Source organism: Molothrus aeneus, chromosome 32 (genome assembly GCF_037042795.1).
Source record: "Molothrus aeneus isolate 106 chromosome 32, BPBGC_Maene_1.0, whole genome shotgun sequence".
Classification (NCBI taxonomy): Eukaryota; Metazoa; Chordata; class Aves; order Passeriformes; family Icteridae; genus Molothrus; species Molothrus aeneus.
This window is the reverse complement of record NC_089677.1, coordinates 2814668-2842657: the sequence shown is the minus strand read 5'-3', so window position 1 is coordinate 2842657 and position 27990 is coordinate 2814668. Positions and strand designations below refer to the sequence as shown.

Below are 27990 nucleotides of genomic sequence, written 5' to 3'. Positions count from 1 at the left end.
TCTAGGAAATAAAACTGTTTGTCTGTCCCACATGAATTGCAAATTTCTCCAGTGTTGTGGTGTTGTTCTTTGGTTTAACAGAGTGAGTTTTCTTGTAGTACTGACTTAAATAAAACAACTGCAAAATACTGATATAATTTAGCTCCACTTCACAGCATTTTAGAGTTGCCATTTTTTGATTTGGTCTCATTCTCTCAGAGCAAATTTCATAACAATTGCAGTAGGTGTTTTTACAGTATTGAACATTGTTTTCTTGATTCCTGTCAACAGCAACTTTTCCTGTACCATCCCTTGTGATGGTTTATGGGTTGTTTGGCTTTTCTAAAGAAAATATTTACAGCCATTTTTGCCCACAGTGTTTCTGCCTTTCAGTAACATTTTCCAATTAATGAAACCTTAAATTTATTATTTTATATTATATATATGTATTTTTTTTCCTATGCACAATTATCTTTGTTATCTGAAAATTGTATTTCATGTTAAATCTCTCTTGCTCCTCGTAATTATCATACGTTTTTCACCGTCAGCCCATGACCTTTTGGTGCCTTATTTTTATTTATTTTGACATATTATGTCATTTGCTTAATTTCTTTTCATATCAATAGAATCTTACTAAACCTGTCCAGAATCTATGGTATTATTGTGCTTGTGAAATTCTTCTGTGGGTAACGATGGACTCATTCTGTCAGTAAAACCTTATTCCCACGGAAAGCATTTGGAACTCCAAATCCAAAAGCTCAGCCCCAGTCCCGAGCGCTTTTCATTGCCCAGCTCGCTGCTGTCCCCGGTTCCAGTGATGCCGAGGAGCGCCAGCAGATGGGGCCGGAACGCTGCAGAGGGAGGCACTCCCAGCGCTGGGAGAGCCTCGGCGCAGGGCGATGTCGGTGAGGTTGAGCGCCCGCTGAACTCCTGCTGTCCGCTGCACTTTCCAGAGGAGGAGGCCCCGCTGCAGGAGGAGCCGGGAGGCAGAGAAGAGGCGCCTCAGGTTGTGGATTTGGAGCAGCTGGTGCCCGTGGGGGGCGTGTTCCACATCTCTGCCCTGCAGCTGCCACCCCAGGCCCAGGACGTCGGGGACTGGACCATGGTGGAGGTGAGGGAGGACAGGGAGCAGCCCTGGTGGCCCTGAGGAGCTGCTCCTGAGGTTTGTCACTGCTGTCACATGCACTGCACGCGAGTTCCTGACAGCAAACTGACCAGGCAAGGTTTACAAATCATCAGTTTTTCACGTGTGAAAGGTGGAAGCACAGTGGTACCAAAAACCACTGCTGGTTCAGCTCCAGGCTCTGCAGGCTGGTTGAGGACTGTGGGCACTGGGTTCTGGTTTCCTCTAGCACTGCCCTACCCCACAGAGGGCACTGAAGCTGGAAACCTTTAATAAGCAAAATTCCCAAAAAGCCAAACCCAGAGAGCAGGACTGTGGGCAGGGGAAGAGGCCCAGGATGTTGATTCCCAGCCCCTGTGACCTCCCCTTCCCTCTGGCACTGTGGGGACAGTGGGATTACAGCTGCCTTTGCCTCCCCTGGTGTCTGAGGCTGGGCTCTGTGAGGAATGGCTGTGCCCCCTGGGCCCTGCCCTGAGGGTGCCTGCAGCAGCACAGGAAGGGCCCAAGGCCTCCTGGTAGCTGCTCTTCTCCTGCCTCCAAAGCTGAGCTTGGAAAGGTGCACTATTAGCAAACCATTTTCAATGGGTGTTAAAAAGCTTTGCAGTGTTAGATGAACTCAAAGAAAAAACCTGCATTTTCTGATAAACCCCTTATCTGTCCTTTTCCTCTCTTGCCAAAGCTGCTGGATGTTGGATTGGAGGTGTATCCATATTCCCCAGGAAAGGCTGAAGATGGCACCCAGGAAGCAGTACAGATAACCCTGAGGCTCCCTGATAATGTGATTTATTTTAAAGTGCCTGTGGTAGCCCGATGGGATCCTGCAGGTCTGAACTTAAGACAAAAATTTGTTTCAAATTTGAATAGTGGAATTTATACCTGAGTTGGACTCTTGTTACAATCCAGCTGTAAAGATAAGGGCCAGTTTGGAGCCCAGAAATAGTTTGGGGATTTGAATGTTAATTGATTTGGGGATTTTACATTTTCTTTTTATTTCAACTTCTTTGGTTTGTTTTACTTCAGCATTACTGCCAGAAGCCTTCCATGTACGTCTTTCCATCCTCTTTGTCCAGGCCAATGGTGGAGAACTGATGGCATCAGCAAGATAACCTATGAAGCAGAAGAAAAGAGCATCACCTTTAGCATGGGTGACTTTTATACAGTAGCCCTTCTCCAGGATGCTCACCTGAACCTGCCCTATCAGGCCTGGGAATTGCACCCTACTGGTGTGGATGAAGGACTCTTCACAGTTACTGCAGTCTTTGCAACCATTCAGATACAAATTAAGGTACTGTCAGTAATTTTTTAATCAAACATTTGCAGATAAAAAGCCCCATAATTATTGTCCCTGATTAAGAATGTGGGATGCTTCTACAAGAGTAATTTGAATCTCTCTTCCTTTCCAAGCACTGCACTGTTTAATTTCAGTTATTTACTATGAGAAATAGTACAATTTCACATAGCAGAAATGTGCATTTGCTCTGGAAAGTTTCAGTCAGTGCTTTGCTGCTGGTTTTGCCTTGCTGCATTCAAGCCTGTTCCACCTGTTAGAGAGCTGAAAAGTGTTCCCCTCTCCTCCCAGCTCTACCAAGAGAAATACAGGGCGTTCTAGCAGCCTACTACTCATGCTCCTTGTTTCTTCCCAAGTTCAAGCTACTCATGATTACCCATCTGTTCATAGGTGTATAAATCAGTACACCAGTGTAATTTCTGATTCCTACACAAGGCTGGCTGAAAGGGCACAGCCCAGAGTAGCAGATGATGCGGGTAATAATACCCAGCATAGCAAAAATATCAATATTTGAAGTCTAAACCAGAAAGGAGCTTCCACGACCATAAGTTGCTTTCACTGGTTTGTACAACAGGATAATCAGTGTATGTTGTCTTCAGTAGTGGTGGAAGAGGAGGAGGTGCTTTCCCACATCACAGGGAAATGGATGAGTCCTCTTGCCCTCAGAGCAGCTTTGAAAAGAGCTGGAGTGAACATTTTCCCAGCAGAGTACTCTCCCAAGTATGTCCCTGTGCCCAGGAAGGTGAGTGACAGAGGAGTTCCTGGTGGCTTTTCCCTGTTTTTCCTCAGGTCACCCTTTGCTGCCCTGGGAGCTGCTGTGCTGCCAGCTGAGGCAGGGCTGAGTAAAGCAGGCTCTGGCACTGCTGCAGCACAGGGAGATGGAGAGATGTGTTTGTCTGATTTGTATCGTGCCCTGCAGGCTGCCCTGGCAGAAGTAAAGGCCTATGGACAGATGGCTCTGCTCACAGCTGCTTTTGCTTTTGCTCACAGCAAGTGGAATGGAGAAGCAGGGCCAGAGCAAGTTGTGTTCAAGGTTTGTGGAGTCCCAGACTTCCAGGGCAGGCTGGCACTGACCCCATCCCCAGTTAGAAACAATTAACTCACCGTGGTGGCTTCAGCCCCTGCCTCAGTTCAGTGTCACAGGCTGCACCTGAGAGCTCTCAGGGGACACAAGGCTCAGCAACAAAGACACTTGCTAAGGAAAATGAAAAGTCACCAAGGGAGGCTTTAGCCAGAGCTGGGGTGACAGAGCTTCATGCTCTCCAGAGGCCCCTTGAAAATCAGCTATCTGCTCTGCCAGCTTTTTAAAGAACAGCTGGGACTTTCTTCCTGCCTGGAGGGTTTCTCTTGCTCCCTGCTGCAAAACAGGCAATGAGCAACCTCTCTGTTGGTTTGTCTCCATCTGTGAACTAAAACACATGGTTAAAACGTCTCCCAGCCAGACAAACACTCCCACGCATGGCTGGACAAAGGCAGCACAGCCCACTGTGAGAGCTGCAGTGGCTGTCTCACTCTCAGGTTAAATGCATGGGACACACAAATATTGGAATTTGTGCTCTGACAATGGCCCAGGCTTCACCTCAGTGCATTTCTTCCTGCAGTAGGTGAGCGAACATCTCACGGCAGGTTCTGCCAAAGGCAACCACTGGTCTCTTCTGATGTTCAATGGTGAGAAAGTGCAACACCTCAAGCTCACTGAAACCAGTGAGGCTTTTTCAGAAGAGCTGGAAGAAGAGCTGGAAGAAGAGTCTGAATTTCACTCCACACTCTACAATATGGTCAAGGATTCTGCCAGCAATGAAGCCATGGATAAAGTGGAAAGAGCTGGCTGCCTGTTCATTGATTCTGTGTACCAGCTGCTCCTCGCTACCAGAGTCTTAGCATACTCTTAGATACTACTGCATGCTTTCCTTCAAAACTTTATTGAAAGCTTTTGATAATAAAGTTACATTTCAAGTCTTAAATCCTTTTCTATTCAAAACACTGAAACGGGTTCTGAAATGCAAACATTTTATCTTTGTTCAAGCAAAATAAATTCTTTATTCAATTGTGGCCAGACCACCTAGACATGTTTATTGTTAGTTACGTTCAAAATTGCTGTTCTTTTGTAAACCTCAGTAGAGCTGAGATCCTTTTAGCTACTTTTAAAGATGACTTTTGTCAGAATAGGAAATTTTTTTTTTCATTTCAAGTCATGCTTTAAAGAAAAAAACTTCATCTGTCCCCCCAAAAATACCCACAACCCAACAAAACAAACCCAGACAAGTAACCTTAAATAAGGCCAGCTTCAGCTCCTGTCCTGCAGAGCACAGCCCCGGCAGCAGAGCCAGGGTTACATCGGGGGAGGGCCGAAGTGCCGCAGTCTTATGTAGGGCCACAGCAGCTGCTGCAGCGTCCTCCAGGCATTCCCACTGCACACAGGGGCTGCATCTGCTGGCCTCTGCAGGGACAGCCCCACCAGGAAGCTGGTGAGAGCAGCCAGCAGGACCAGGATGGACATGGATGCCCAGAGGGTTTTGTTGGCGTTGCAGAAGGAAGCCTTGAGGTGGGACGCCCGCGCTGACATCGAATTGTACCTGGGCAGGGCAGGAAAGCACAGAGCCCTTCAGGATTTCCCCAAAACGTGCAACTCTTCCCACCCCACCCAGCCTTGGAGTAAACTAGATCTCACAAACATCAAGAGTGACAGGTTGTTACTGTTTTGGGAGCTGTGCAGGGGGAGCTAAACTGTTCTGAGTTTAAAATACAGTCAAGGAAGCAAATTCTTGATAAGCTGGCCCAGCTCAGCCATCCACCCATGCTCCCTGTTCCTCACATGGTTCTGAAGAGGATTCACAAAAGCTGCCTTGCAAGAGCATCAAGAAATCTTGCTCCTAGAAAGCACTGAAAGTCCTGGCCTTTTGTTTGAACCCTCTTCTCAAGTGCACCTCCCAAACATGCCTTTAACTTGTGAAAGAAACTTACATTGACTCCAGGGTCCATTTGGGTGGGTGTTTTCCTTTTTCAGAGACACTTTCCTTCCTAGTTGGTTGTTCCTGTACTTCAGCAGGTGATTCCAACTGCTCATTCCTGTAAACAAGAATCAACAGCTCCAAAGCTTTGCCAAATTCACAACAGCTTGGCTTTATAGCCCTGACCAGGTGGTGAATTAAAAGCTCATTAAAAACTAAACCAGCACACCTGGGAGGAGGCTACTGCTGAACTTACTTGGTTTCAAAAGGCTCCTCTTCATACTCTGCCCAGGAATAGGTGCTGAGGAACCTCTGCAGCGAAGGGCGCTTCTCATTCTGCTTCACTCCTAGCCTGCCCCTGCCAGGTGTTAAACACATTTGTCTGATTTTCCCCAGCAGATAGAGAGCAGAAAATCAGAAATTTAGCAGCAGCCTACTTATTTGGTTAACCACAGACAAATAACTTACAAATTGAATTCCTCGAAATTAGGTCCATTTAAAAAAACCCCAAATGAAATCAAACAAAAGTACAGATCCATCTGCTGTAGATATTCAGATTTCACATTTTAGTTCTAAAGTAAGAAAGTTGTGGGATTTTTTTTTAAAGCTCTCAATGCTCAATAAATAAAAAAGGTGAGCTCACAAGGCTCATTTACCTATTATAGCACATAAAAATAATGTGAAAAGGTGTAGCCTAAACATTATTGTACCCAAGATGCTCCACAAACTGCTTACTACAGGCACAGCTAGAGTTGAAAAATATTTGCTCCATTCAAAGACAAGCCCAGGTGACTTTACCAACTGCTTGATCGCCTGCTGAATCTGTCACTCCGTTCATCCCCATCAGGTTCATGGAACTGTGCCTGGAGGAGAAATTTGCCACATTTACTGCACTGGCATTCTGATGCTTCATCCCAGCCAGTTTTGGGGAGGTGAAGCACCTCAACATCCCTCCAGCAGCCCTACTTACCAGTGGCACCCCCATCCCTGCATTCCCAGCGCTCCTGGGCACTGTTGCAATGCTAACTCTCCGCAGGGCTGACGAGGGCTACACAAATAAGAGGCATTACTGGCTCTTAGCAAGGCACAACTGGGTTACCCACTGAGCACACAAAATACCATCTGGTTTGTACAGGCTATATTGAAAGGATGCTGACACCTAGCGTGAAGTGACACAAAGAATCCAATCTCAAGTGCAGATCAAATCAGCTCTTTCAAGCAGCATCTTCCCACAGTAAGTGCTTTCTGCCCATCTGAGTGAGGCTGGCTACACAGCTTCTAGCAAAATACCAACACTGAAGGTAACTAAATTCCCCTAACCTGGCTGACAGGAATTCCTACACTCAGCAGTTTGAACTGCTCCCATATTTTTGTGCTAAACCCTCCTTTAATTCCAAGAGAACCACACATGAACAATATTTCTTAACCAGTGAGTGAGAGCCCAACCACTTCTCCATCTTCTAAGGGGGACCACTTAGAAGGTTGGTGGGGTGCCTGAAAGTAGATCCTCATGTTTGATGACACCAGCCTATATTTGTGACAGAAAAGCACTAAGTCAAGCATGCAGCAGAGCACCAGCACATAAAACAAAAAAACCCCACACATACACTTAAAAAAAAAAAATAGAAATTTCATGTTGGAACCATTACCTTAAAGTTAAAAGGACCTGGTAGCTTCTTATTCATAGATTCATCTGTGAAGAGATCAGACATCAGAGCTTTACAGGAGGATTTTGCTGCTAACAGGAGTGCAGTGAGTTTAATTGGCAGCCTAAGGTCTGACTTTCTGCAGTGTTTGTTTAGCAAAGCACTCTCAGAAAGCAGAAATGAGGTCTCAGGAAAAAGCTTCCTATTTCATTAAATAAGTTCATAACATTTACACATTACCCATCCTCCGCAAGCATCAACTTCTGTCACTATCATCAAATATATTCCATTATTGAGGTAGTTTCCTGTTACAGGACTGTCTTTCGCAGTCAGGACTGCAATCCAAAAGGCTCCTGCAAGAATTTTATGGTGTGGAAGACTTCCCTTTTGGCACTTAAAAAACACACCCTATTTTTCAGAAGAGTTTAATACATCCCTGGCAAAGCTACAAGTGCACGACACTGGCTGCAAATCTGGCTGCTTACAAATAGAGGCCTCCTGCACCTAAGGGGTTTGTAATTTCCCATGTAGAAAGGGTGCAGGCTGTAGAGAGCAGCCAAAGCTCAACTACCTAGAAATAGCTACTGTGAACATGCACCTAAACTTACTGCTCACAAGGAATAAGATTATCACCCGCACATGCCATGCACTTTACTGAAAGCCAGGACATTCCTGTGTGCTTGCAGTGGTGTCCCACACACACCCTGAGACCCATGACAGTTTAGGTACAAGTTTAATTTCAGAGAGCTACTTTTAATAGTGTTAATAGATGGCTGTCCCCCCCCCCATTTTTAGAAGAGGTGACAAAACCACTGTATAATTCTGTCACCAAAGATGCGGAGGGATTTTAGATTATACGACTTTTCTGCAGCTATAAGGGCCTATCTCGCAGGTGCTAGAGAGGGGAAAGAAGCTTTTCCTGGCTACCTCTGTCTCCAAGGGAGCTGAACGACCTCTCGTTCTGGAGCAGGACCTGCTTGAGCTCCTCGAGCTCGGCGTGCTCTTTGGCGTACATGCGCTTCAGGTTCTCCACGTGCTGGATCATCACCTCCACAGCCTTGCTCACCCGGCTCTCCTGAGGGAGCAGGCAAAGCAGCAGCTCTCAGGAACTGCCTCACGTTTGGAGATTTCCCCCTCAAGCATCTGCTCTCCTCTGCTATCTCACTTTTATCCTCCTTTTCAAAGCTTCACTACAACCCCTGTCCTGGCACATGGTACACAGGTTTCTTTACTCTGGGGATCACTCTTGTTGTAAAATCAATCAATCAATCTTCAGTTTGCCAAGCTCTTACAACTCATCATCATCACTTCCTCTGATCTGCAGTCTCAGCTGTCACCATGCATTTGCTGGTATTGCCAAGTCATTTTTATGCTGCTCTGGGGTATTATACACAACTACACCTCACGTTTGAGCAGGACTTGGTCATTTTGCTGATTAGCCGCCCTTTCCATAAGGCGCAGAACCACCTTTGCAGCATCAAGGCCATTGTTACCACACTGCTTGGTATTCTGTACATCTCACTGCTGCAAAGTCTTTTTTGTTTGTTTTTTTTCAACCAGAACCTTATTTCTGCTGTGGGTTTTTGCACAATTCTAGTGCAGCATAGCTGCTCTCAGTGCCTGGGATTCCTTATAAGGACACAGAGAGAAGAGAAGGCCAGGACTAAGCTGTTCTGACCAGTCTACACTACACACATCAGATTCCCAAATGCAATCCTGGAACCATAAGCCCAGCAAGATGTGGCTATCCCTTTACAGCTAGAAGCTTTTAGCTTTGTACAAAGTATTTTTAGATGGAAAGTGTTACCTGATTAATAGCTCCCAACATCTCTGCTCTGCTGGCAACTCGAGCTGCGTATTGGCTAAGGAACTGCAGGCTTTTCTGCAGCTTCTTAATGATCTCCTGTGCCTGGTTATCTTCTTCACACAAAGGAACTAAAGCCTAAGAGCACACATTGGTAAGAAAACTGGTGTGAATTATTAACAGAGAATGAAGGTTGACCTGATGACACTGAGAAGCTGCATTCAGGCCCACATCAACATCCTTAATCGGTGTAACTTGGATAGAGAGCTCCAGTGGGCAGAGACTGGGGCATAAAAGCAGCTAAAGCAGGGGTCAGATGTTTGTGCAACAGAAAAATTCCCTGCTGCCTGAGCATGCAATACACTTGGATCAGGGTTGCCCTTCATAATCTCTCATAATTCAACTGCATTGCCCCAGACCTTCATTCATATTTGCTCATCATGCATCCCCCATGCACACACCCCCACTTTAAAGAGCTGTTTTAAGAGACACTCACATCTACTTATCCCATCCACCTGCTAGCCCTGGCCATACCTCTAACATATTCACAGCATTTGTGATCTCCTTTTTCAAGTTTTCTTCAGCCAGGTCTCGGGACCTCTCTTCAAGCTTCACTCTTTTGTCCAAGGTAAACAAGTCACACTTAAAACCTAAAGACAGCCTCAGAAATTCAGCCTGTTATGGGAGAAAAGATTTCAGAGGAATCCAAGTGATGCAGAAGTTTAAGTAGATTTGGTCACTGATATGACATTTGGGGTTATACCCTGTGACCAAAGTTTAGGAGAGATACAGAAGAATAAGGGAACATGACCCACTTCCTTAAAGCAGGTCTTCCCATCTGTAGTGATGGTGGGAATGTTCTGCAGCCAGGAGAGGTGACATCCTAGCAGCACAATGTGCCATCTGTGCCTTTTGACAAAACTGTCTTAAATCAGCACATTCTGCCTGGGAGGAGGTCACGGCTATGCTCCTTCAAGCTTGCAAACAAATGTCACAGTAGTGACAAGTCTTTGTTCAATTTTACAGATTTTCACCTTTCTCCATCCCATCTCCTGCAAAAATTTCCATTAGGCTTGGAAAGAGATTTCAGAAGTTAGCCTACAGAAATACATCCAGTTTAAGCTGGATCATTCTTTTACATAGGAAGAGTTTATCTACAAGATCTGATGTCTGAAATACTTCAGGATACAAGCAGTTGAGACTTACCTCCACTTCCTTCTCATTTGGGGAGTCACTGCAGGGGAAGAAAAAGAGCCATGGAACAGACTGTGGCTTTAAATTCATACCTGCAGGTGATCACTGAAAGTCAAAACACTTACGGATCATTTTGCTTGGTTTTATCTCCTTTAATGCCACCTGCAGTGGGTGAACTCCCTGAGAAGAGACCAAAAAAAACCCATTTTCAGACCAAAGTGAAAAGATAGCCTCCCCAAACCAACCTGTGAGAGACTTTTAAGCTTCCACAGAACCCCCTGTTCAGTGTTAAGCTCTCACCATTGAAAAGAACTCATGTGCCTCAGGTTCTGTTTGTTGCGAGGCACCACAGCACTGCCACCTGTACAAAGCCCCGAAAATCAGTTGTTCAGGCACTTCAGCTGGCATCTTATTAGCACAGAAATGGTTAATTGAAGGTTTTTGCTTCAGGATGTTATGCAATTTACTACCTCACCAGCTTTTAATGATCTCCAAAGGCAAAAGAGGAGTTGATTTGAAAAGTAGATATGTCTAAGGAGAAACAACATCCTGCACCTCTATATCATGGATAGCACAGAAATGCTTCTTTTACAAATCTTTGGGGAGAACAGGAGTGCCAAAACTGTTTCAAATATCCCAACTCCTTTGCAGCTAAGAATTTTCCTCCTGTCTAGAGGAATGTGAAGCTGGTTAGATCAGTATCTGCAGAAATCAGAGCAGCAGATTTTGCATGACACCACTGTTCTTCTAGTCATTGTGATCTCCAACTGCAAGTACCAAGCCCTAAAACATCACACCTGGTGTGGGACAGGCAACTCCCTGCACCTCTCTACACAGTTCTGGACTCAGCTTGTGCTCCAGTAACACGAAGGTGTACAGCAAAACCCCCTCACCTTTCCTGCTGGGAACCACAGCTAGTGCTTCCACACTCCGCTCTTTGTTATTTTTCTTTTCCTGGTCCGCTTCCTAAGGGCACATCAGAGCAGTTAGAGCAAGGGAGCAGCCACACCACCCCTGGAGGGGCCTCTCCCCTCCTTTGTCACTGCTCAGCCAACCCAGCTGGGCTTTTCACTGTCACCAGCACTCTTACCAGGTCTTGCTTCAAAACATTTTGAAACACAGGCTTGTGTTCTTCCGTGGCCAGGGAGGATTCCCTTGTGATATGACTTGGTCCTGTGAAAAACATTCCCAAATCCAAATGTAACAATTAATAAAGCACACCCAGCTTCCAACACCCACCATTTAAGCCATGGGACAACCAAGCTAAAAAACTGCACCAAATGCCATGAAAGACCACTGAGAAAGAGAGGAGGCAGCAAAGAACACTATAAAGATGCATAGGAAGAAGTATGATAACTAAGATTGGAAAAAATCCCCATAAGAAGTGTTATATGTCTACAGCTGAGACTATAATGTACTTCCTGTAGTTTAAGATGCAGGAGTTACAGTAATATTCCCTTGGATAAATAAATTTTATTATTTTGCTACCAGCATAGAGATTTTTTTTTGCTGTTGGTATGTTTGCTGTTTAAAGAGGCAGCTTTTAATTAGTATTTATACCTTTAAAAACATCTAGAATATTTTGTTTTCTTCTCTGTTTATGCAGTCACATAGCTGTGAGCCAAAGAAATGGCACAGAGAAAAACAAAAAAAGAAAAAAACCCAAAAAACCAGAAAAACTCCAGCTTCAAGTTGGAAGCCTGCAAGGGGAGATTTATCAGTTCTAGTTTTAGGAACACTTTCTTTTCAAAGATGTGCAACAGATAGCTGGACTCTCAGACTTTAAAGCTATTGAGACTTCTTTAAATTTGTTCTGCATATCTGCTTCCTCTTAGCTAAAGGCACCTGGATCGCATATGAAAATTAACAGTAGAGGGAAATTAGTAGAAAGAAAATGCTTTTAAATGATGGGACAGAATTAGATTTCAGGAAGATAGTACCAAGGAAAGCAACAAAACCAAACAAGCAACTGTAGTCTTATATTGAGGTAAAGATTAAAAAGATATTATAAACAAACACACACAGGTATTCTGCACTGCTTATTCAGATCAACTTCACAAAATCAGCTTATATACAGTGTGTACAGATGCTCCAGTTTTGGTTTGATTTTATAGTTTTTCAGTGGAAGAAAATCATGAGAGCTGGTAAGAATCTGGTGGGTGTTTATGGCTCTAGCAAAGACAGGACAATATTCAAATGCCTCTACCTTCATCTCACCTCTTGACCCATCCCAGCTTCTGGTGCAACAGCCTTGAATGAGAGGAAAGTGCTTAGTGGCACTGCTGAACTAAATAACTGTTTAAACCCACAAAAACGTGTTTTCTCTTGTCAAAATGGTCTGGAATTTTCTACCCACTCACTGTTTTACCAGCTGAGCAAGGCCCAAGGTCTCACAAAGTTGTTTCATGCTCCCTTGCCTGCAGTGCTGTGGTAAGAGGGGTAAAAAACTTTATTCCTACTCAGCTTCACAGAGGCTTGAGAGCACTGGCAGGTGAAAACACTTGCAAAAATAGAAATTCTCATGTTGTTGCTCTTACTCAGCTTCCTCACTTCAAAGATGTGCTGGAAGCAAGCCATTTCCTCTGAGGGTGAGCAACAGGCAGTGCAGCAGCCACCGTACCTGCCACGGGAGCAGCTGGCTCCTTACTGCTGCTTGTCTCCACTGCCACAGAAGTTGGCACATCTTCCCCTCTCTCATGTAAGCCCTTGGAGGAGCTTTCCTCCATAGCAAGGCAGCCTGCAACACCAGACAGCAGAAACACAGCTTTCTTTGTTCAGTAAACACACAGACTTGGGCACATCCAAGACTCCCAGTGCCCCAGGTTAAGGACTCACCTGGTACCAGTGCTGTGCTTTCCACTGAGGATGCAAGAGCTTCTTGGGCTGATGGTAAGTGATCACTGCCAAAACAAAACCCTTTCAGATACTCATCCACAGGATACAGATCTTAATGAAGTCTTTTAAATCTTGCACAAGACCTGACCTGGATGCAATTAGCATGGCTGGTGGTGTTGACTCCTCATGGTCAATCTTCAGAGAGAGAGAGAAAAGAGTGAGTATCAGAAGATCAATGCCAGTATAAAACTTGTATGTCAAAACTTTAACTTTCCCAGCTGTGCCTAAACTACTCCAGCAGTGAAGAACTAGCTGGTAAGTTCACAGATTCGCCCACTAGTCTAAAGCCATCTCAGGAATGTTGTACTCAGAGAGGTGTTTTTGTTCTCCACTCTGTGGTTGGCACCTAACTCACATCTACAATGACCAACAAACATGTTACTGCACCACCATTGCTCCATTTTAACTCTGCATCAGGAGAGATCCATTTTCAGGGTCTGGAGCCCAAAACCTACAAATGAGGTGCACAGAGCTTCACTTGGCTGTAGAGATCAGACTCATTAGGTAAATATAAAAGTGCCAATAGTCACAGCACGAGCAAGCAGATGGTTCAGAACACTTGTGTGCTGTGTTGTACATCAATGTTATATCTGACAATTACCCAGCCCCTTCAGAGGCCTCAAGCCTCCCTGGTGTGCAAGCAGCAGAGGAACAAAGCAATTAAAAGCTGGCAGTTTTGCTCATGTTCCTCTAGTTGCCACAGCGCGGTTTTGGACCTGAGCCTTATCATATCACAGACAAAACCAATATCCTCTTGAGGCTTTGAATTTCGAGGGAGGTGCTATTTGTGCAATATCCCTCTTCTGCATTTCACCCTGGAAAGCTCCAGCTTGCTTATTCAGTTGTTGGATTGGTCTCTCTTTATGGCTGAAGATACAGGGGGGAACTGATGAGGTTTAAAGGGTTAAGTTGGTAATGACTTGTGCTGAATTACACCCACTGTTGAAGAAAAGCACCGAACAGAAAACAAAACCAGCCCAAACCTCCTGCTCTCTCCAAGAAAAGAAGAAAGGAGGGCAAACAACATCTCCCTACACAGCAAGCACCCAAGAGCACTACTGAAGTGTGTGTGGAGAAACAACAGAAAAACCACATCAGCAAGTGATTGCCTGTGTTCTGGTATCTTTCCTACCCCCTTCAAATGCCCTCAGAGGACACAGGAAACCCAGCAAATGAGAACAGGAGGTATCCAAGGGCCCTGGTCATTCCTAAGAGTAACCAACTGCTCCCAGCATTAGGAAGTGCCTTTTCCCTCCTCCCTGCCCTGTCAGAGCTGGGCTGCTCTTGCACAGCCCTAGCCCAGCCAGGTGGATGCTTCCCCTAATGCAAATTTAGGCTATTTTTATTATTGTTATTTGAATTCTCTCGTAAGTTGAGGAAGTGCAGCAATACATTTGCCTTGTTCTGGCCATTCAGTCTGCAGAAGTATTGGGGAGGGAGAATACCATCATGTTAGAAAGAAAAGAAATCTAAAGGGCTTTTAAAACTAATACACAGCACCCAAGCAAATAGAAAAGCCCTTGCATCACCTAGAACTGAAATGACACATTATGCTACATTACCTATACCTGCCCAGATGGGCACGTGGTCAGTGATTTCTCTTTGCAATGAAGGAAAACGCTCAATTCAGTTTTTTAAAACCCTAAGCTGGCTGCCAGGATTGTACTCTCCCATGGATTCCACATAACAGGGAAAAAAAATTCCAATTAAAGAGAAACACCACATTCTAGATTTTTTAGAATAAAATAGAATCACACAATGGTTTGGGTTGGAGGGGACTTTAAAGATCAAAGTTCCAACATTGATGTCCAAGGGACATCTTCCACTATCCCAGCTTGCTCAGACCAACATCCAACCTGGGCTTAGACACTTCCAGGGATGGGGCAGCCACAGCTTCTCAGGGCAGCCTGTGCCAGGGCCTCCCCACCCTCACAGTAAAATCTGTTGGCACACAGTGTTGGAGAATGGCAGTCCTTTAATGAGGAAGAACAGCCAAAGAAGATCCTGAAGCCCATCCCTAATCACTTTCCCCACATCCATCCCTCTAGCATAATAATCCAAGTGTTCTCTATCTCAGCCCACGAATTCTGGCCACAGTCGTGTACAACTCCCCCCAAACAATCATTAACATTTGGAAGACCTGTTTGGTTTTCAGGCTGTGGTACAACTTCCACATTTATAAAGCCAAACAAGAACAAAAAGCCCAAGTTTCACTTGGCTCTCAAGTGCTCCTTTATTAAGTAGCCCCTGAACTTCTATGGTGACAATGATTTGACACAAATAGAGTTACTTACGAGCTGATCTGCTCAAATACATCTGCAACTCCAGAGTAGTAAGACTCCAACGAAAACTAGGGAGACTTTTTGTACTGAATAAGGATATGCAACTTTTCCTACATACCAGTGTTTAGAACAGATACTGCGCACAGCCCATTTGCCTTTTCTCTGGGCTAAGCTTAAACATTTTCATTTCCCCCCTTCAGAACATTCATGTGCAAAGCTTATACTAAAAAGTGATAACAAGGATGGAAAGAGACATTTTTGAGCCCAGCTGGAATTACAGGAAGCCCCAGAGCAACAAAGCACAGATGTTTCACACACCTTTGCACAGCTGTGACTTTCCAGAAGGACTGGATAAAGTAGGAACCTTTGAGAGGATCCTCTTTAAGGGCACTTAATAGCAGCACAAGCTGGGAGTTCTTCACCTGCTCTACCCCAGTGTGCTGAAACCACAGAGTCCCCAGCACTCTTACTTTCTACCCACATTGCACTTTCTGCTTTGATTTACCACTACAACCAGACCATCCTGTACTCACAGGTGCCACACACCAGGCAGGTTCACCCTGAGGCTGGCTACTCTGTGGTCCCAAAAGCTTATTTCCAGGTTCACAGAAACCACTGATCAATATTCTTCCACCATCCCCACCAATACAAGAGTTTGTAAGCTCATTAGGAGCCCTGTGTGATGGAGCTGAGGTCTAGACTTCAATAGTGAGGACTGAAGCACAGCTTAGGTGTGCTGAGCTGCAGCTTCTCTTGCTGCTGCCACAGGGGAACTGCAGCTCGAGCTCTAGATGCAGGATTCAGGGCAGCAGTGAAGGCATAGCTGAGTACACCAGCTGAAGGAAAGCTCCTCTACAGCAAAGATGGCATTTTTAAGCTGTTATATGGTGCCTGTGGGAGGAAGTGCAAAGAAAGGCAGTACTCCCAACTGAAGCATCCTGTGGCTCCTTGCAGGTGGAGAAAAGGAGTGAAAACACTCAGTTCTTCCCTGGCAGAATCAATTGTTACTGCAGAACCAGCACTATCTCCAGCCTTGAAACCACATTTAAAACACTCCTTAGCTAAAAGCATGACCCAATTTTTGGGTCTTGATGTTCAAGACACAAAACATCAAGTCATTTCATTTTATAACCAAGGTATTGCAGAAACATGCCCAAACAGAAGGGAACACCCCCCACAGCACCCTGCTGACTGGTGCCAGCTCCATCCACTGTGGAGCAGTGCTGATTTATAGCTGAGCCATCTGCACCTGGGTCTGAGCAAGGCACGAAATGCTCGAGCCTGTTCAAAACCACATCTCGGGCATCAGAGCCAGCACTCACCTCAGCAAGTGAAGAGTCCATCATTGTAATGGAAACAGGAAGGTCTGCATCAGTGTAGTCATCAGCAGAGCATATTTTCCACCTGGCAACACAGGCTTTATTTGCATATTGCCCAAACAACAGAGAGATAGAGTGCCCATTTTCCTTAAGCACATAACAACTGAAGTCACCACTCTCTGTGCAGTCAGTCAGCTGGTCTCTTAGGGAAGGAAAAATTCATCACCAACATCAATCTCTCCTCCCCCAAACAGCAAGAACCACCACCAGCCCTTTTCCCAACCTCCTCCACACTGCACTATTCTACAGAAAACCAGTGGCAAAAGCTTTGAGAGCTGCTGAGTCTCTTGCTGCAGACTGCCTGCTTCTGCACCTTCAGGAACATCCTCATCTTTTAAAATATTCACTGCAATTCACTTCAGCTTTCATAATCTCAAGCAGTTCAATCTCTATTTTAAAGATCTAAGGAGGCAACTTGATAGGCAAGGACCTCAGAATTCCTGCTCTAAGCTCTGCAAAAGAAAAAAGAAGTGACTCCTCAAAGCCAATAGGATTTTGGCACCTAATGGGAACACCAACTGTTAAATTGGTGTTAATTGTTAAATTAGAGTTAAACATGGAAGATAGACAAGAACACCTAAATCATGTCTCAGTTCTCCAGTGTGAAATAGAAACTCCATCAGGGTATTTGGCTGGTTACCAGCAGTTCCAGTAAAGAATTCAGCTAGCTGTGAATAGAAGCAAAGTGCTGCCCTGGATCCCCATGGGCTGATCACCAGGTGTCCAGTATTCCCTCTAAGGGATGGCCCTGCAGTTGAATCCAGCGCATAGAATCTGCTAGACCCTGTTGACTCTTCCCCCCCTTTCACCCCAAAAAGGTTATTATATCATCTTACCTGCATCCTCCTGAGGTCACATCTGAGCTGGACACATGTCCAACATCATGCCTCTCCAAGGTGCAGCTGCCAGAGCTCTGCCTGCAAGGGTGGTCCCAGCTGTGCCCAGAAGGGTTATTTGGGCAGGAGGTCTCCAAGGTCAGAGCATCTGGTAAGAAGGACAAGCATGAAGAGAGATGGTCCTTGGCAAAGTTGGATTTAGTTACAAGTTGTTGGGTAACTCTAAAATAACCAAGAAGCAGACCAATCAAAAGAGATTTATAATGAGGCAACTTCTATCTTGGTAAGAAAGGCTTTGATTGTGTGGCCTCAACTTGTTCTGTAGATGGAGAGTTTGGCAACATGTAGCAAAGGAAGATTTGCTTCCATTCCCATCAATAATGCCTGGAATTAAACTTGAACATGTATATTCTGTGTGAGAAGAGCCTCTGTGTGGTACCAGCTCACTTCTGGGAGAAACACTTGTGTGTGAAATACCAAATGCAGCACCCTGCAGCTCTGAAGCCCTGCAATGCATGGCTGTCAGTGGCTGCTTTTAATCCTCACAAGGCTTGAGAGTTGCAGGGAAATTCAAATAACTCAGGAGTGCAGAAAAAAGCAACAAGTACAATCTGCTGGGAAAGGTGGGGTAGTCAGCCTGGAGAAGAGAAGGCTGAGTGGACAGTGGCACAGGCTGCCCCAAGCAACTGTGGCTGCCCCTGGATCCCTGGAAGTGTCCAAGGCCAGGCTGGATGGGGCTCTGAGCAACCTGGGATAGTGGAAGACATCCCTGTCCATGGCAGGGGGATGGAATTAGCTGATCTTTAAAGTCCCTTCCCAAACCATTCTCTCACTCTATGATTTTATTCTCAGTAGCTCTGTTACTGCTCAGGTTTCTAAACCAGGACTCAGTTCAGCAGACAAGGAGCAGGACATCCCAGTCAGAGGGAATGGGAAGAACAGAACTCACACCCTCTGGGCCCAGACTGACAAGCATCCTGTCAGGAATATACTTGGATGTATAATTTATACCAATAGTTCCTGAAGATTTTGGGAACAGTCTGCCAGGTTGACAGACAGCCACCTCTTCAGGCCTTTCACTGCAAGCACTGTAATCATGGTTCAGATTCCTGGATTACATGCAGAAATAGGTTAAAGCCCACAACAGATTCTCCACATTCCAGCAGCACACTCAGCACTACTGAGACTGTTCTGTCAACTCTTTCTCTATTTCAGGTGAAAGACAGAAATGTCCAACACTACCAGGTCTTACCTAGCAGAGGGGAGTTGTGCCAGCGTGAAGCACCCGAGGGCAGTGCCCAGGGAAAGTCAGAGTACGAGGTGGGTCCTTCATTCCATGGTCTTTTGGAGCAGTGGAGCTGCTAATTGAAACAATAAGAAGTGCTTCTGTTCCACTGCACTGAATACATTAATGCCACCAACTCCCCCCACACACAGGCATCTGCATAATGTAACACCAACAGTTACACAAATACATCTTCTGTGGCTTTTTTGTCTAGAAAAGCAGAAGAGCTCATATCTTTAATGGGCAGAACAGTTACAGGAAGAGGCAGGATAATGAAACTTTGCACTTGCAACAAAACGTGTTGGCTCAAGCTAGGTCTGGAAATAAACCCTACAAAACCAGGCAAGATGAGTCTGAGAGGAGAACAAAAGTAGCCACTCAGTTCTGTGAAGGAGGTAAAAAGAAAAAAAAAAGGCAAATAATCCAAAACACACTATTTCAGCCAAGCCAAGAGGTGTCATCTGAAGAAGATGGCATCTGAGAAGACTCCTGAAAAAACACGTGCAGAGCTGGTTTTGACCTAAGGTTGCTTCAACAATGAAAAATGGAAAAGAAACTGGAAGTGCCATCTTCAGACTCTGATCCTTCTCAAGAAGCAATTTATCACATGTGTGTGTTATGCTTCAGAGGAACCCAGCTTCGCAATAAAGTTTGGAATATGCTTTTGTATGCATGTAAACACCTGCATGCACATACACACATATTGATCTCAAATTATTTTTAAAGAATGCTTAACTCAAAGTTTCTCATGAGGAATGTTATTTATTTCCCTGAGGTAATGAAGGGAAAAACCCCCACCCAAATAAACCCAGCATCCCATTTTAACAGGCTCAGCACTGATCACAGCAAGCACACTTACCTTCCCTTTTACGTGTGCAGCTACCGTGGGCAGCAGAGCGCAGTCAGACTCTGACTCTGCACAGCACTGTTGTAATAGAGTTTAAGGCAGGCAGGTAAGGAAAAAAAAAAAAACCAAAAAAAAGGAGAAGGAGCGCTACACCACTGATTCTGAGCAAAATGCAACTTTATCTTTCCAACTGAACTACTTGCCGCTATCAGGTGCAAAACTGCAACTACAAAATGCTGCAGCTGTTTGCCCTTACTACCTTCAGCCTTTAATTCTGCAGACCCTTATGTACAAATATAAGTTTTATTCATGTGCAGATGGCCCAGCTTTGACTCTGCTCCTCTGATGCTCCTGTCGCAGCCTAGGGGACATTTCAGGACCTTCTGTTTGCTGTTAAATACCTTGTTGGTCTGTGCTGAATCCAGAGTGCTCAGATCCTGAACCATAGTGTTCCTTACCAGAACCAGTTGGGAAAAAAGTCTCTCCACAATGTTTCCCCCTCCACCCCCTCCCAAAGTTGAAGCAAGTAATTTTATTCAAAGCAAAGCACTCCAGAGTTATGTAATTTCCAATGTATTTCTCCACAGAGGGCCACAAAGTTAATAACTGTTTCACTGCCTATTCCAGTGTCTGTGTACTGAAAAAACCTTACGTTATGAAATTTTAAACATTTGTTTTAAAGCCTGTCTGCAGAGTGGGACAAAAATCACACCAGTGCATCAGGGAATGTTTCCCTCAGCCCCTTTTGATACAATCACAACAATTGCTCACAGTGAAGACCAACACCACACCTGTAAGTCCTGACACATTTTTCCCAGAAGGCTGAATAAGGAAAATAACGTGCAGATTCATACATACAGCTTATGTACATGTTAGGAAAGAAGATACCAGGTGCTGCCAAACTGTTTGCAGCTGGTCTCAGCTGTGTTGTCCTTCCACCAGAGCCCTTCCTGTGCAAGCCCACCTTTCCCGGTCCCAGCAAAGGGCACCATACCTGGCACAGCAATTCACAGAGACGCTTCTGCAGCAGTTCCCATCTCAGGGCATTAGCAGTTGCTATGAAGAGACATTTACAAGTCTAACAGGGCTCCTAACAACTTGATAACAAGCAATCCAATGTTACAGAACCTCTAACTACACTTTATCAGAATTTACTGGAGTTTGCATTAGTCTGGTTAAGCCTGCAACAGCTTTTTCACGGGAAGGAGAAAACACTGGACATCTTCACCTGCAAATCAAGGGCAAGGCTTCCCCACGGGACGCCACAGTTCCCTGTGGAAACAGATCCTTCACTTACAGCTTGGGGGAAGAGAAATATTTGTCCTTTCCACCTGACATCCTGTACAGAAGTTTTAAAGTCCACAGGCTTTGTATTTAGAAGCATTTTCCCCCTCTTACTGTGCAGGTGGGAGGAAGTAGGGGGTTGGAATGGGTAGGTGGGGAGGAGACCACAGCCCAGCCCTTCAGTCAAAAGAGGCACCAGACCTGTCTGCCTTTCTAAAGGAACCAATATAAAGCATTTTTATTATTTTCTTCAGTGCCAGCCTTGTTTGTCAGCCCTGTTCTTTGTAATGCTTTGCTAATTATCCACACATCTGCCAGTTTATTTATCTACAGAAAGATTTCTGTCAAGTAACTGGAGTAATTTAAAGCCAAGGTCCTAGCTAGTCATTTTCAGGGTGGTGGTGGTTCTTTGGGGGTTGACTTTTTTTTGGGGTGGTGGTGGGGTGGTTGGTTTAGTCACAGTGGCACCAGTCTCACATATCTGGGGTTCTCTCTTGATCTACTCAAGCTCACTTTGCAGGAGTGCTTCATCTATTCAGAGATGGAAAATGACAAACTATTTCCACTGTCATGCCTCTTGCTAAGGGCAAAATAAAGCAGCTGCATGGTTTGTGGGAAGCATGAAAGCAGCATGAGCACACACACATGAACACCAAAACACTGGTCAGAGTGGAGCAAGCACAGTTTGGGGCTGTTTCTGCCGTATCGGTGCAAAGTTGTGCCTTAGAGCTAAAGCAAAGGGTCCCAAGGGAGTTCTTCTGTGAGACAAACTGTGGCTTCACATAGAGTTTTTTGCAGTGCACACATATTAGTTGAGCATATATGGTAACTGTGTGCCTGAGGGCAAAACATTCAGAGGGCTTAAATCAGTCAAATCCCTTTTCTCCAAGAAAGTTATCAGACTCCAGGGTTAGGAAAGAAAAAGGCCATGTGTTCTGGATTCAGACCTCTGCATTATTTAAATGCCCAGGTTATTGAGGTGCTGATGTCAGGAAGTGAGTCAGAAAGAGGCAATATGAAATTTCCATGGCTCTGTGGCAGAAGTTGCACGTGTACAAGGCAGTGACAGGATTGCTTTCCACTGAAGAGAGCAGCCTAACACCACACAGCTAGTCAAAAACACAGAGCGAACACAACCAGCAACCAGAGCACAGAACATACAAAAATCAAGTCTGTTTGGTTCAGGAAGCTTAAGAAAGAGGGATGGCTTTGTTAGGTATAAGGTGGGGAACAGCACTTTTGCTAAAGGAATACCTGTGCCATATGTGGAATTACTAATCCCCCTTCCTAGGACTGGGGATTTTGTTGGGAGCTTCTGAAGCTTTGGTGGATCCCAACGCCCACTCCCTTAGGATCCCCACCTGCTTCTCAGCTCAGATGGTGGCAGATCTCTTCAAGGAGAAGGAAAAGTAGAAAAAAAAGGGGGGGGAAAAGATCCCAAAAGAACAAGCAAGACTCCACAGAGCATTTTACTGGATGACCTGCAGATCAGTCCTATTTTCCCTTGATGTAACTAAACCCTGAAGTACTTGCCCATGCAAAAAGTGAATGCTGGCACATTTCCAGAAGTTACTCACTTTTGTGGTCTTCCACCTTCTCCTGAAGCAATTGGCAAGTGCTTTCTAAAGCAGCATTCACATCCCTGAGCTTCTGCTGCTCAGAAATGGCTTCCTCCAACTTGATCTTCAAGGATGCTGCTTCTTCACGAGCAGAGTGAAATGCTTCAGCTTGATCCTCCGCCTAAGCACAAAACAATATTTAGGGGAAAAAAAGGAATAAAAAAAATAAAATAAAGCAGCCTGGCTAGCACAAGAAGGCTCTACAGTTCATGTAAATGAAACCAAACTGCATCTGTTCTTTCTCAGGAAGTGATAAAGCTCCCTCTGAACTTCTGCATTTTTACGTTGGGGTGGACTGTGTATGGAAGCTATTTTTGGGTGCTTTTTTTTTCCCCTCTTTTTTCTTTTTTTTTAAGCCACCACAAATATGCAATGCTGCCTCTTTCATCAGCAAACTGTTGTCACCACCCCCTCAAATTTTACTTCCTCTGCTGGTTCCACTCTTGCAGGGAGGCACACCATTCGGAACGCGCGATTCCCTTCCCCAGGGCAGCCGCGGCCCTTGGCATCTCCTGCTGCCCCACACAGAGGGAACTGGGCTGCCCCTTACGTGCTTGCTGATATCCTCCAGCTGCTTGCTGGCTTTTTGCAGCTCTAAACACAGGTCTTCTGCCTGGCCACCTGCCAAAGTTTCTTCTAGTAGCTGTTTGGCAGTTTCTACCTTGCGCTGGCTGCGGAGCGAGAGAGAGCACAAACCACAACCCATTAATGACATTTCAGAGCAGGCTGGCCTGGGAGGTGACACACTCTGGCTGCTGGGACACGCACCAAAAGTCAGCTGTCACCCACTGCAGCTCCCCAGGATCCAGCACCAAGGAATCAGACATTAATTTTTTTTTTTACAGCAGGAAGGGGATGAAGGCTTTCTGTAACATTGCTGGGTACCACAGGGGAATCACCAGAGAACTGGCAAGAAGCAAGAGCTCAGTGGGGCAAGCTTTTGCACTTTGGACAACAGAATGGGTTTTTGAGAAATAGCGGTTGGATATAGAGTCAACCATTCTAGAAAAAGATACCCAGGAGCTATTACTCCTTCAATGGATTGATTTCTTCACATTTGAGAGGGAATTTCATTTGACAGCAAGCAGATGCCATCAGAACTGGTGCTAAGGAGGATGGCTTTCAATAAAACCCCTTTTTTTCCACTGCAGAAACCCTTGCCCATTTCCTCTCTAAATCACCTCAGGTTTACTTTTGGGGGCGGGGGGGGGGGGGGGGGGGGGTTATTGTTATTGCTTTCATCACAATTTTGATACAGAGACAGCTTTAAGAAACCAAGCCATCAGTGTTTTTATCAGCTCTTTTCCAGGTGGAGGGAGAACATGTAATAGGTGGTTCAGTGGAAGATAAGTCAGGCAAAAGTATGGTACAACTGCTCTGCATCAGCTCTCAGGGCTGCCAAGCCCTAGGAACATCCCAAACCCAGGGATGGGGCTTGGAGCAACTTGGGATAGTGGAAGGTGTCCCTGCCCATGGCAGGGCCTTGGAAATGGATGATCTTTAAGTATTTTTCAACCTAGGCCATTTTATGATCCTATTTCTAAGACCACAACTCACAGAAGGAACCATATGCCAAAAAAGTCACATTTCATATTCAATGACAACTCTTTGAAGCTACACCCTTGGGGAATTGAGATAATGTCTTCCCTGAGCCTAGCAACTGTATCCCAAAGCAAAAATACCTGCAGACAGATATTTAGCAGCTCTCCTGCTTCACACAAACCCAGCAGGTTTTTTTAAGAGCTATACCTGCTCAATAGTCAGTGCCCTCTTGCTTTAACTGTTCAGTCTGTGGTCTCCCTGGTGTTTTCAAAGACACCTTCAAGGCAGTACATCAGTTCACTCACAAACCTTAACTCCCACACAGTGCAGACCTTGTGCTAAAACCAGATCTACTCTCCAAAACAGAAGACCATTTCCTCTGTGAAAAAAAAATCTTGAGAATTCAGTAGACTTTGTTCTACTAAAGAACCCACCCCAAAATAAGATACTAAACAGCTAAGCAACCAGAAAAAAAACCCAAAACCAAATAAAACCAAAAGAACCACCAAACCAAAACCCAACCTCTCCTGCCCAAAAAAGACACAGATTCTTTGAAGGGGTACCTAGCAGAGAGCTTTTTCCTTAGGTGAAGTTCTTCTGTCTTGGTTCTCCTTAGGTTGTCTGCCACTCGAATATAATCCTCTTCTAAGGACTCATTGCATTTTTCCAAAAGCTGGAGTTTCTGGGTCCAAAGGTGTCTTTTTTCCCCTAGTTCTTGCTTGAGGACCTGTGGAATTTTGAAGTTGCCATGTGGTTAGAGGAGGAACAGAGCCAGAGAATGAGCCAGAGCCTTAATTTACATGGTGAGAATTGAGTTCCCTGCTCCACCAATTAATATCATCACCTACATCCCACACTATCAGAGTAAAGATAAAACTCCACCAGCAAGGTGCCCAGATACAGCAACAAAACCCATAGCTCTTAAGAGGAAGTTGTAATAAAGATCATCTTGCAGGAAGCTCTAAAATTGATAATTTAGGCTTCTGCAGCCCTTTCCTCAATGTACAACTGAGTCCACTGAGTCCAAATTGAGTTTGTATTACAGCAAAATTAACGAAATAACCAAGAACCAATAAAACCTGTTTGCCATACATGCTTAGCAGATGATCTGTGCCAGAGATGACCCCCACCATGAAGGCTTTTAGATTTACCTCTGGTTTGTTGGAGGGAAAAGGGTAAAAATTAAGTGTTAGGTAAGACTGAACTCTATTTCTCTGAACAGTGACTTGCAGTAAAAAGTCCTGAGAAGAAGAATCCAGTGCTCTCTCTCTGACCTTTCTCAACTGAACATATGAAAGAGCGTCCTCAGCTTTTAAAGAATGCTTAATGAGAGTCAAACAGAGGTCAGGAAAGAATGAAGTTTATATTCCTGGGATTCTACAGCAATTCCAAGGGGAAGACATCAATCTTACAAATACAGACCACATTATCTGCTTGCAAGTTGGAGTTTGATGCTCATGAGCTTCAAATAAAAAAAAAAAAATAGCACATCAAGTATCATGCTTAAAAAAAGGCAAAAAAAAAGAGCAGTTTTTGCTGATAGGGCTCCTAGGATGACATGGGATGTGACCATGGATGTGACCATGTGCAACTGCCCACATCCTGAGGGTCTGTTCCTCAGCCAAGGCAGGCAGCACTCACTTGTAGAGATACCATAATTTGACACTTAAGTGATATAGGCTTTTCAGGGCACATGTACCAGTCTTATCTTGCAGTAGAAGAGTGAAAAAGATTTTGATGTCACTATATATACTTAGATATATGTATATATGCACACTTCAGGTTGGGTTTATATCTAATATCCTTTAAAATGTCTTTGAAAACACTAAACCCCAGCAGAACATGTCCATAATAAATTTCACAGGAAATGGTGGGCAAGGCTTCTGGTGAAAACTTTTGTTAACCAGCTAATTAAATCTTGGATCATGCACTTTCTCTGAGGCTGGAAGAAGCTACTTTGAATCTCCCTCCCTTTTTTTTTTGATCTATTGCTGTTCAGCTGCATGCACAAAATTTCACACATTGGCTTGTTCTGTCTAGGTGGAGAGAATTTTTGACATGAAGTCACGTCTCATCCCCCATGGGACCTTTTATTTTTAAAGGATTTTTTTTCTTTCTTGATCCTCTGTTAACTCAATTTCCAAATACATCACTCTTTAGGAGCCAGAGTAGGATTCATTTGCCACAATCAACTCCAACTCCTATACCAAAAGATTTTAGCTTCACATGTTTAACAGGAATATGATCCCAATTTGAATGTAACTTCACAAGCTGTTTTCAGCTCTGACATCTTTGCAGGAGGAGGTTTCCAGTCAAGATCAAAAAGCTGTAGCAATTCACAAGCCAGCAGTTTGCTAGAGTCTACCCAAAGTCACATCTGGGTGAAGAGAGTGAGAGGATTGCACCTTCTCTAAGGAGAATGCTTCAGGATTTAGCTGAAATTATAAAAAACCTGGCTCCAGGACTGGATGGCTCCCAGTGATTGCTCCAGCCCTGCCCAGGAAGGCAGAAGAGGCCCAGCTACACCATTCTGTAGCACTAGAGGAAAAAAGAAGGGCAGCTCTCTCCCCAAAGAAGCAACAACCTCATGCAGCACATCCCCTGGTGGCACCTGCTGTCACCCAAGGGAGAGGAATTGTGGGGTTTGACATCCATTAGGGAGCTGGGAAACAGCATTAATGTACAGCTTGGGCTTGTTGGAGCATTCCTAACAACTGATCAGCAGAAAGGAGCAGGTCAGAGAAAAAGTCACATCCAATAAGATGCGTGGAAATGTCAGAAATTGTGCTGTTACAAGGGAGAGCAGGAGGGAATAAAAGCATTTAGTTGTGTTCAAAAGCACTTGCCACTACATAGGGAAGATATTTTTACCAGTACCTTGAGCAAAAGTCTGTTCTTGCAAGCCTCACCAGAGGTATGAGGAGTAGGAGAAATACATTATGCAAGATTAAGTTGTAAAACAAGGTTTTGTTGAAATTTTTCCTGTGGAATATACCCAGTAAAAGCCCAACTCTTCACCTTTTACAACAAATAAACCCTATGGAGGATTTGATTTGGAAATTTGGTTATAAAGCCTCCTTTGCTTTTTGACCTGGTTTGTCTTCCCTTTCCTTCAAGCAGAGTTTTAACTAAAGGAGTTCTTGCACAAGACAAGCCAGCAAGAGCACAGCATGTAAGTGAACAGCAATCATCCTTTTCCTCCTCAAAAAACCCCAGTAAAGAAGATATTGCTCTCCATGCAGCCATCTTTGGCCCACAGATGGACTCTATCTCCAGTAATAAGCACACACAGCATGCAGCAGCACGATATCCACCTGAAGTTTTTGCACAGCCCCACTGTTTCACTAAATGCTTCAGAGAAACAGTTACTCACCACAAGTTTTCTTTCCCAGGCCTGTTGCACGTCCTCATCAGGATCTTCTACCCATTCTAATGAAGCCATGACAAGCTCCTCTGCTTCAGAGATTTCCTCTTGCTGAAAAAGAAAATAAAACCCAAAACAACCTCCCCAAACTCCATGATTTTTAGTGCACATCTACAACTCTGCCCAGAATTACCCAGGATATAAATTAGTGTTAGAGTAGGTGCCAAGTGATCTTGTTAAACTATGACCCCCTCCAATCTCAAACTATTCTTAGTTTTCCAAAAGGAGCAAACAATCAGATTATCAATGCCTGGAGAATTCCTAATTAAATTGCTGATCGAAGACAGCACCCTTATCCACAGCATCTATCCAGCCTTACCCAGTAAGCTTTGCTACTGACCAGGTTTTTCATGATGGTCTTGAATTTTTCTCCTGCATATTCAGACCCCTGAAGCAAAAGCTGCACTTCACGATCCAGTGTTTCATCCAGGGATGCCTGTTCAGTCCTGATAATCTTTGAAGAGATGGAAGAGCCAGCTAGTTTGTTTTGACATCCCCTTATTAAACCAGCAGCAGTGACATTTAGACTTTCCTGACATACCCCTGCTCTGTATTTACCAGAAGGTCAGAGCTACCAAAACCTGAGGCTTGGAAAAACTTTTCAAAACTATC

At 44.6% G+C, this 27990-nt stretch overlaps 2 protein-coding genes across 2 annotated transcripts in view; one reads left to right on the top strand and one right to left on the bottom strand.

Moving 5' to 3' along the window:
* Positions 1-678: 678 nt before the first annotated feature.
* On the top strand, positions 679-4354 carry LOC136568448 (dynein axonemal intermediate chain 7-like). Its single transcript, XM_066568449.1, has 6 exons — positions 679-1090; positions 1782-1926; positions 2173-2387; positions 2965-3132; positions 3310-3423; positions 3995-4354. Exons 1-6 carry the CDS (start codon positions 797-799, stop codon positions 4280-4282), a joined length of 1224 nt encoding a protein of 407 aa, XP_066424546.1. The 5' UTR covers positions 679-796; the 3' UTR covers positions 4283-4354.
* IRAG2 (inositol 1,4,5-triphosphate receptor associated 2) overlaps positions 4234-27990 on the bottom strand; it is a 35023-nt gene continuing 11266 nt past the window's right edge. Inside the window, exons 14-39 of the mRNA XM_066568393.1 lie at positions 27698-27832; positions 27328-27429; positions 24518-24681; positions 22963-23083; positions 22371-22533; positions 20504-20565; positions 19522-19587; positions 18630-18738; positions 17378-17525; positions 16485-16566; positions 12969-13015; positions 12821-12885; positions 12606-12722; positions 11076-11158; positions 10879-10951; positions 10111-10165; positions 9998-10025; positions 9326-9466; positions 8795-8929; positions 7915-8062; positions 6991-7034; positions 6312-6389; positions 6140-6204; positions 5598-5699; positions 5355-5459; positions 4234-4966 (exon numbers count right to left, since the gene is read on the bottom strand). Coding sequence (XP_066424490.1) covers positions 4723-4966; positions 5355-5459; positions 5598-5699; positions 6140-6204; positions 6312-6389; positions 6991-7034; positions 7915-8062; positions 8795-8929; positions 9326-9466; positions 9998-10025; positions 10111-10165; positions 10879-10951; positions 11076-11158; positions 12606-12722; positions 12821-12885; positions 12969-13015; positions 16485-16566; positions 17378-17525; positions 18630-18738; positions 19522-19587; positions 20504-20565; positions 22371-22533; positions 22963-23083; positions 24518-24681; positions 27328-27429; positions 27698-27832 — 2682 coding nt within the window. The 3' untranslated portion in view covers positions 4234-4722. The remainder of the gene's footprint in view (positions 4967-5354; positions 5460-5597; positions 5700-6139; positions 6205-6311; positions 6390-6990; positions 7035-7914; positions 8063-8794; positions 8930-9325; positions 9467-9997; positions 10026-10110; positions 10166-10878; positions 10952-11075; positions 11159-12605; positions 12723-12820; positions 12886-12968; positions 13016-16484; positions 16567-17377; positions 17526-18629; positions 18739-19521; positions 19588-20503; positions 20566-22370; positions 22534-22962; positions 23084-24517; positions 24682-27327; positions 27430-27697; positions 27833-27990) is intronic.

Coding starts and splice junctions, on each gene's coding strand:
- LOC136568448 (XM_066568449.1), top strand. CDS start 797: ATGCCGAGGAGCGCCAGCAGATGGGGCCGGAACGCTGCAGAGGGAGGC. Junction 2,388..2,964: donor CCATTCAGATACAAATTAAG/GTACTGTCAGTA, acceptor TTTGTACAACAG/GATAATCAGTGTATGTTGTC. Junction 3,424..3,994: donor CAGAGCAAGTTGTGTTCAAG/GTTTGTGGAGTC, acceptor TTCCTGCAGTAG/GTGAGCGAACATCTCACGGC.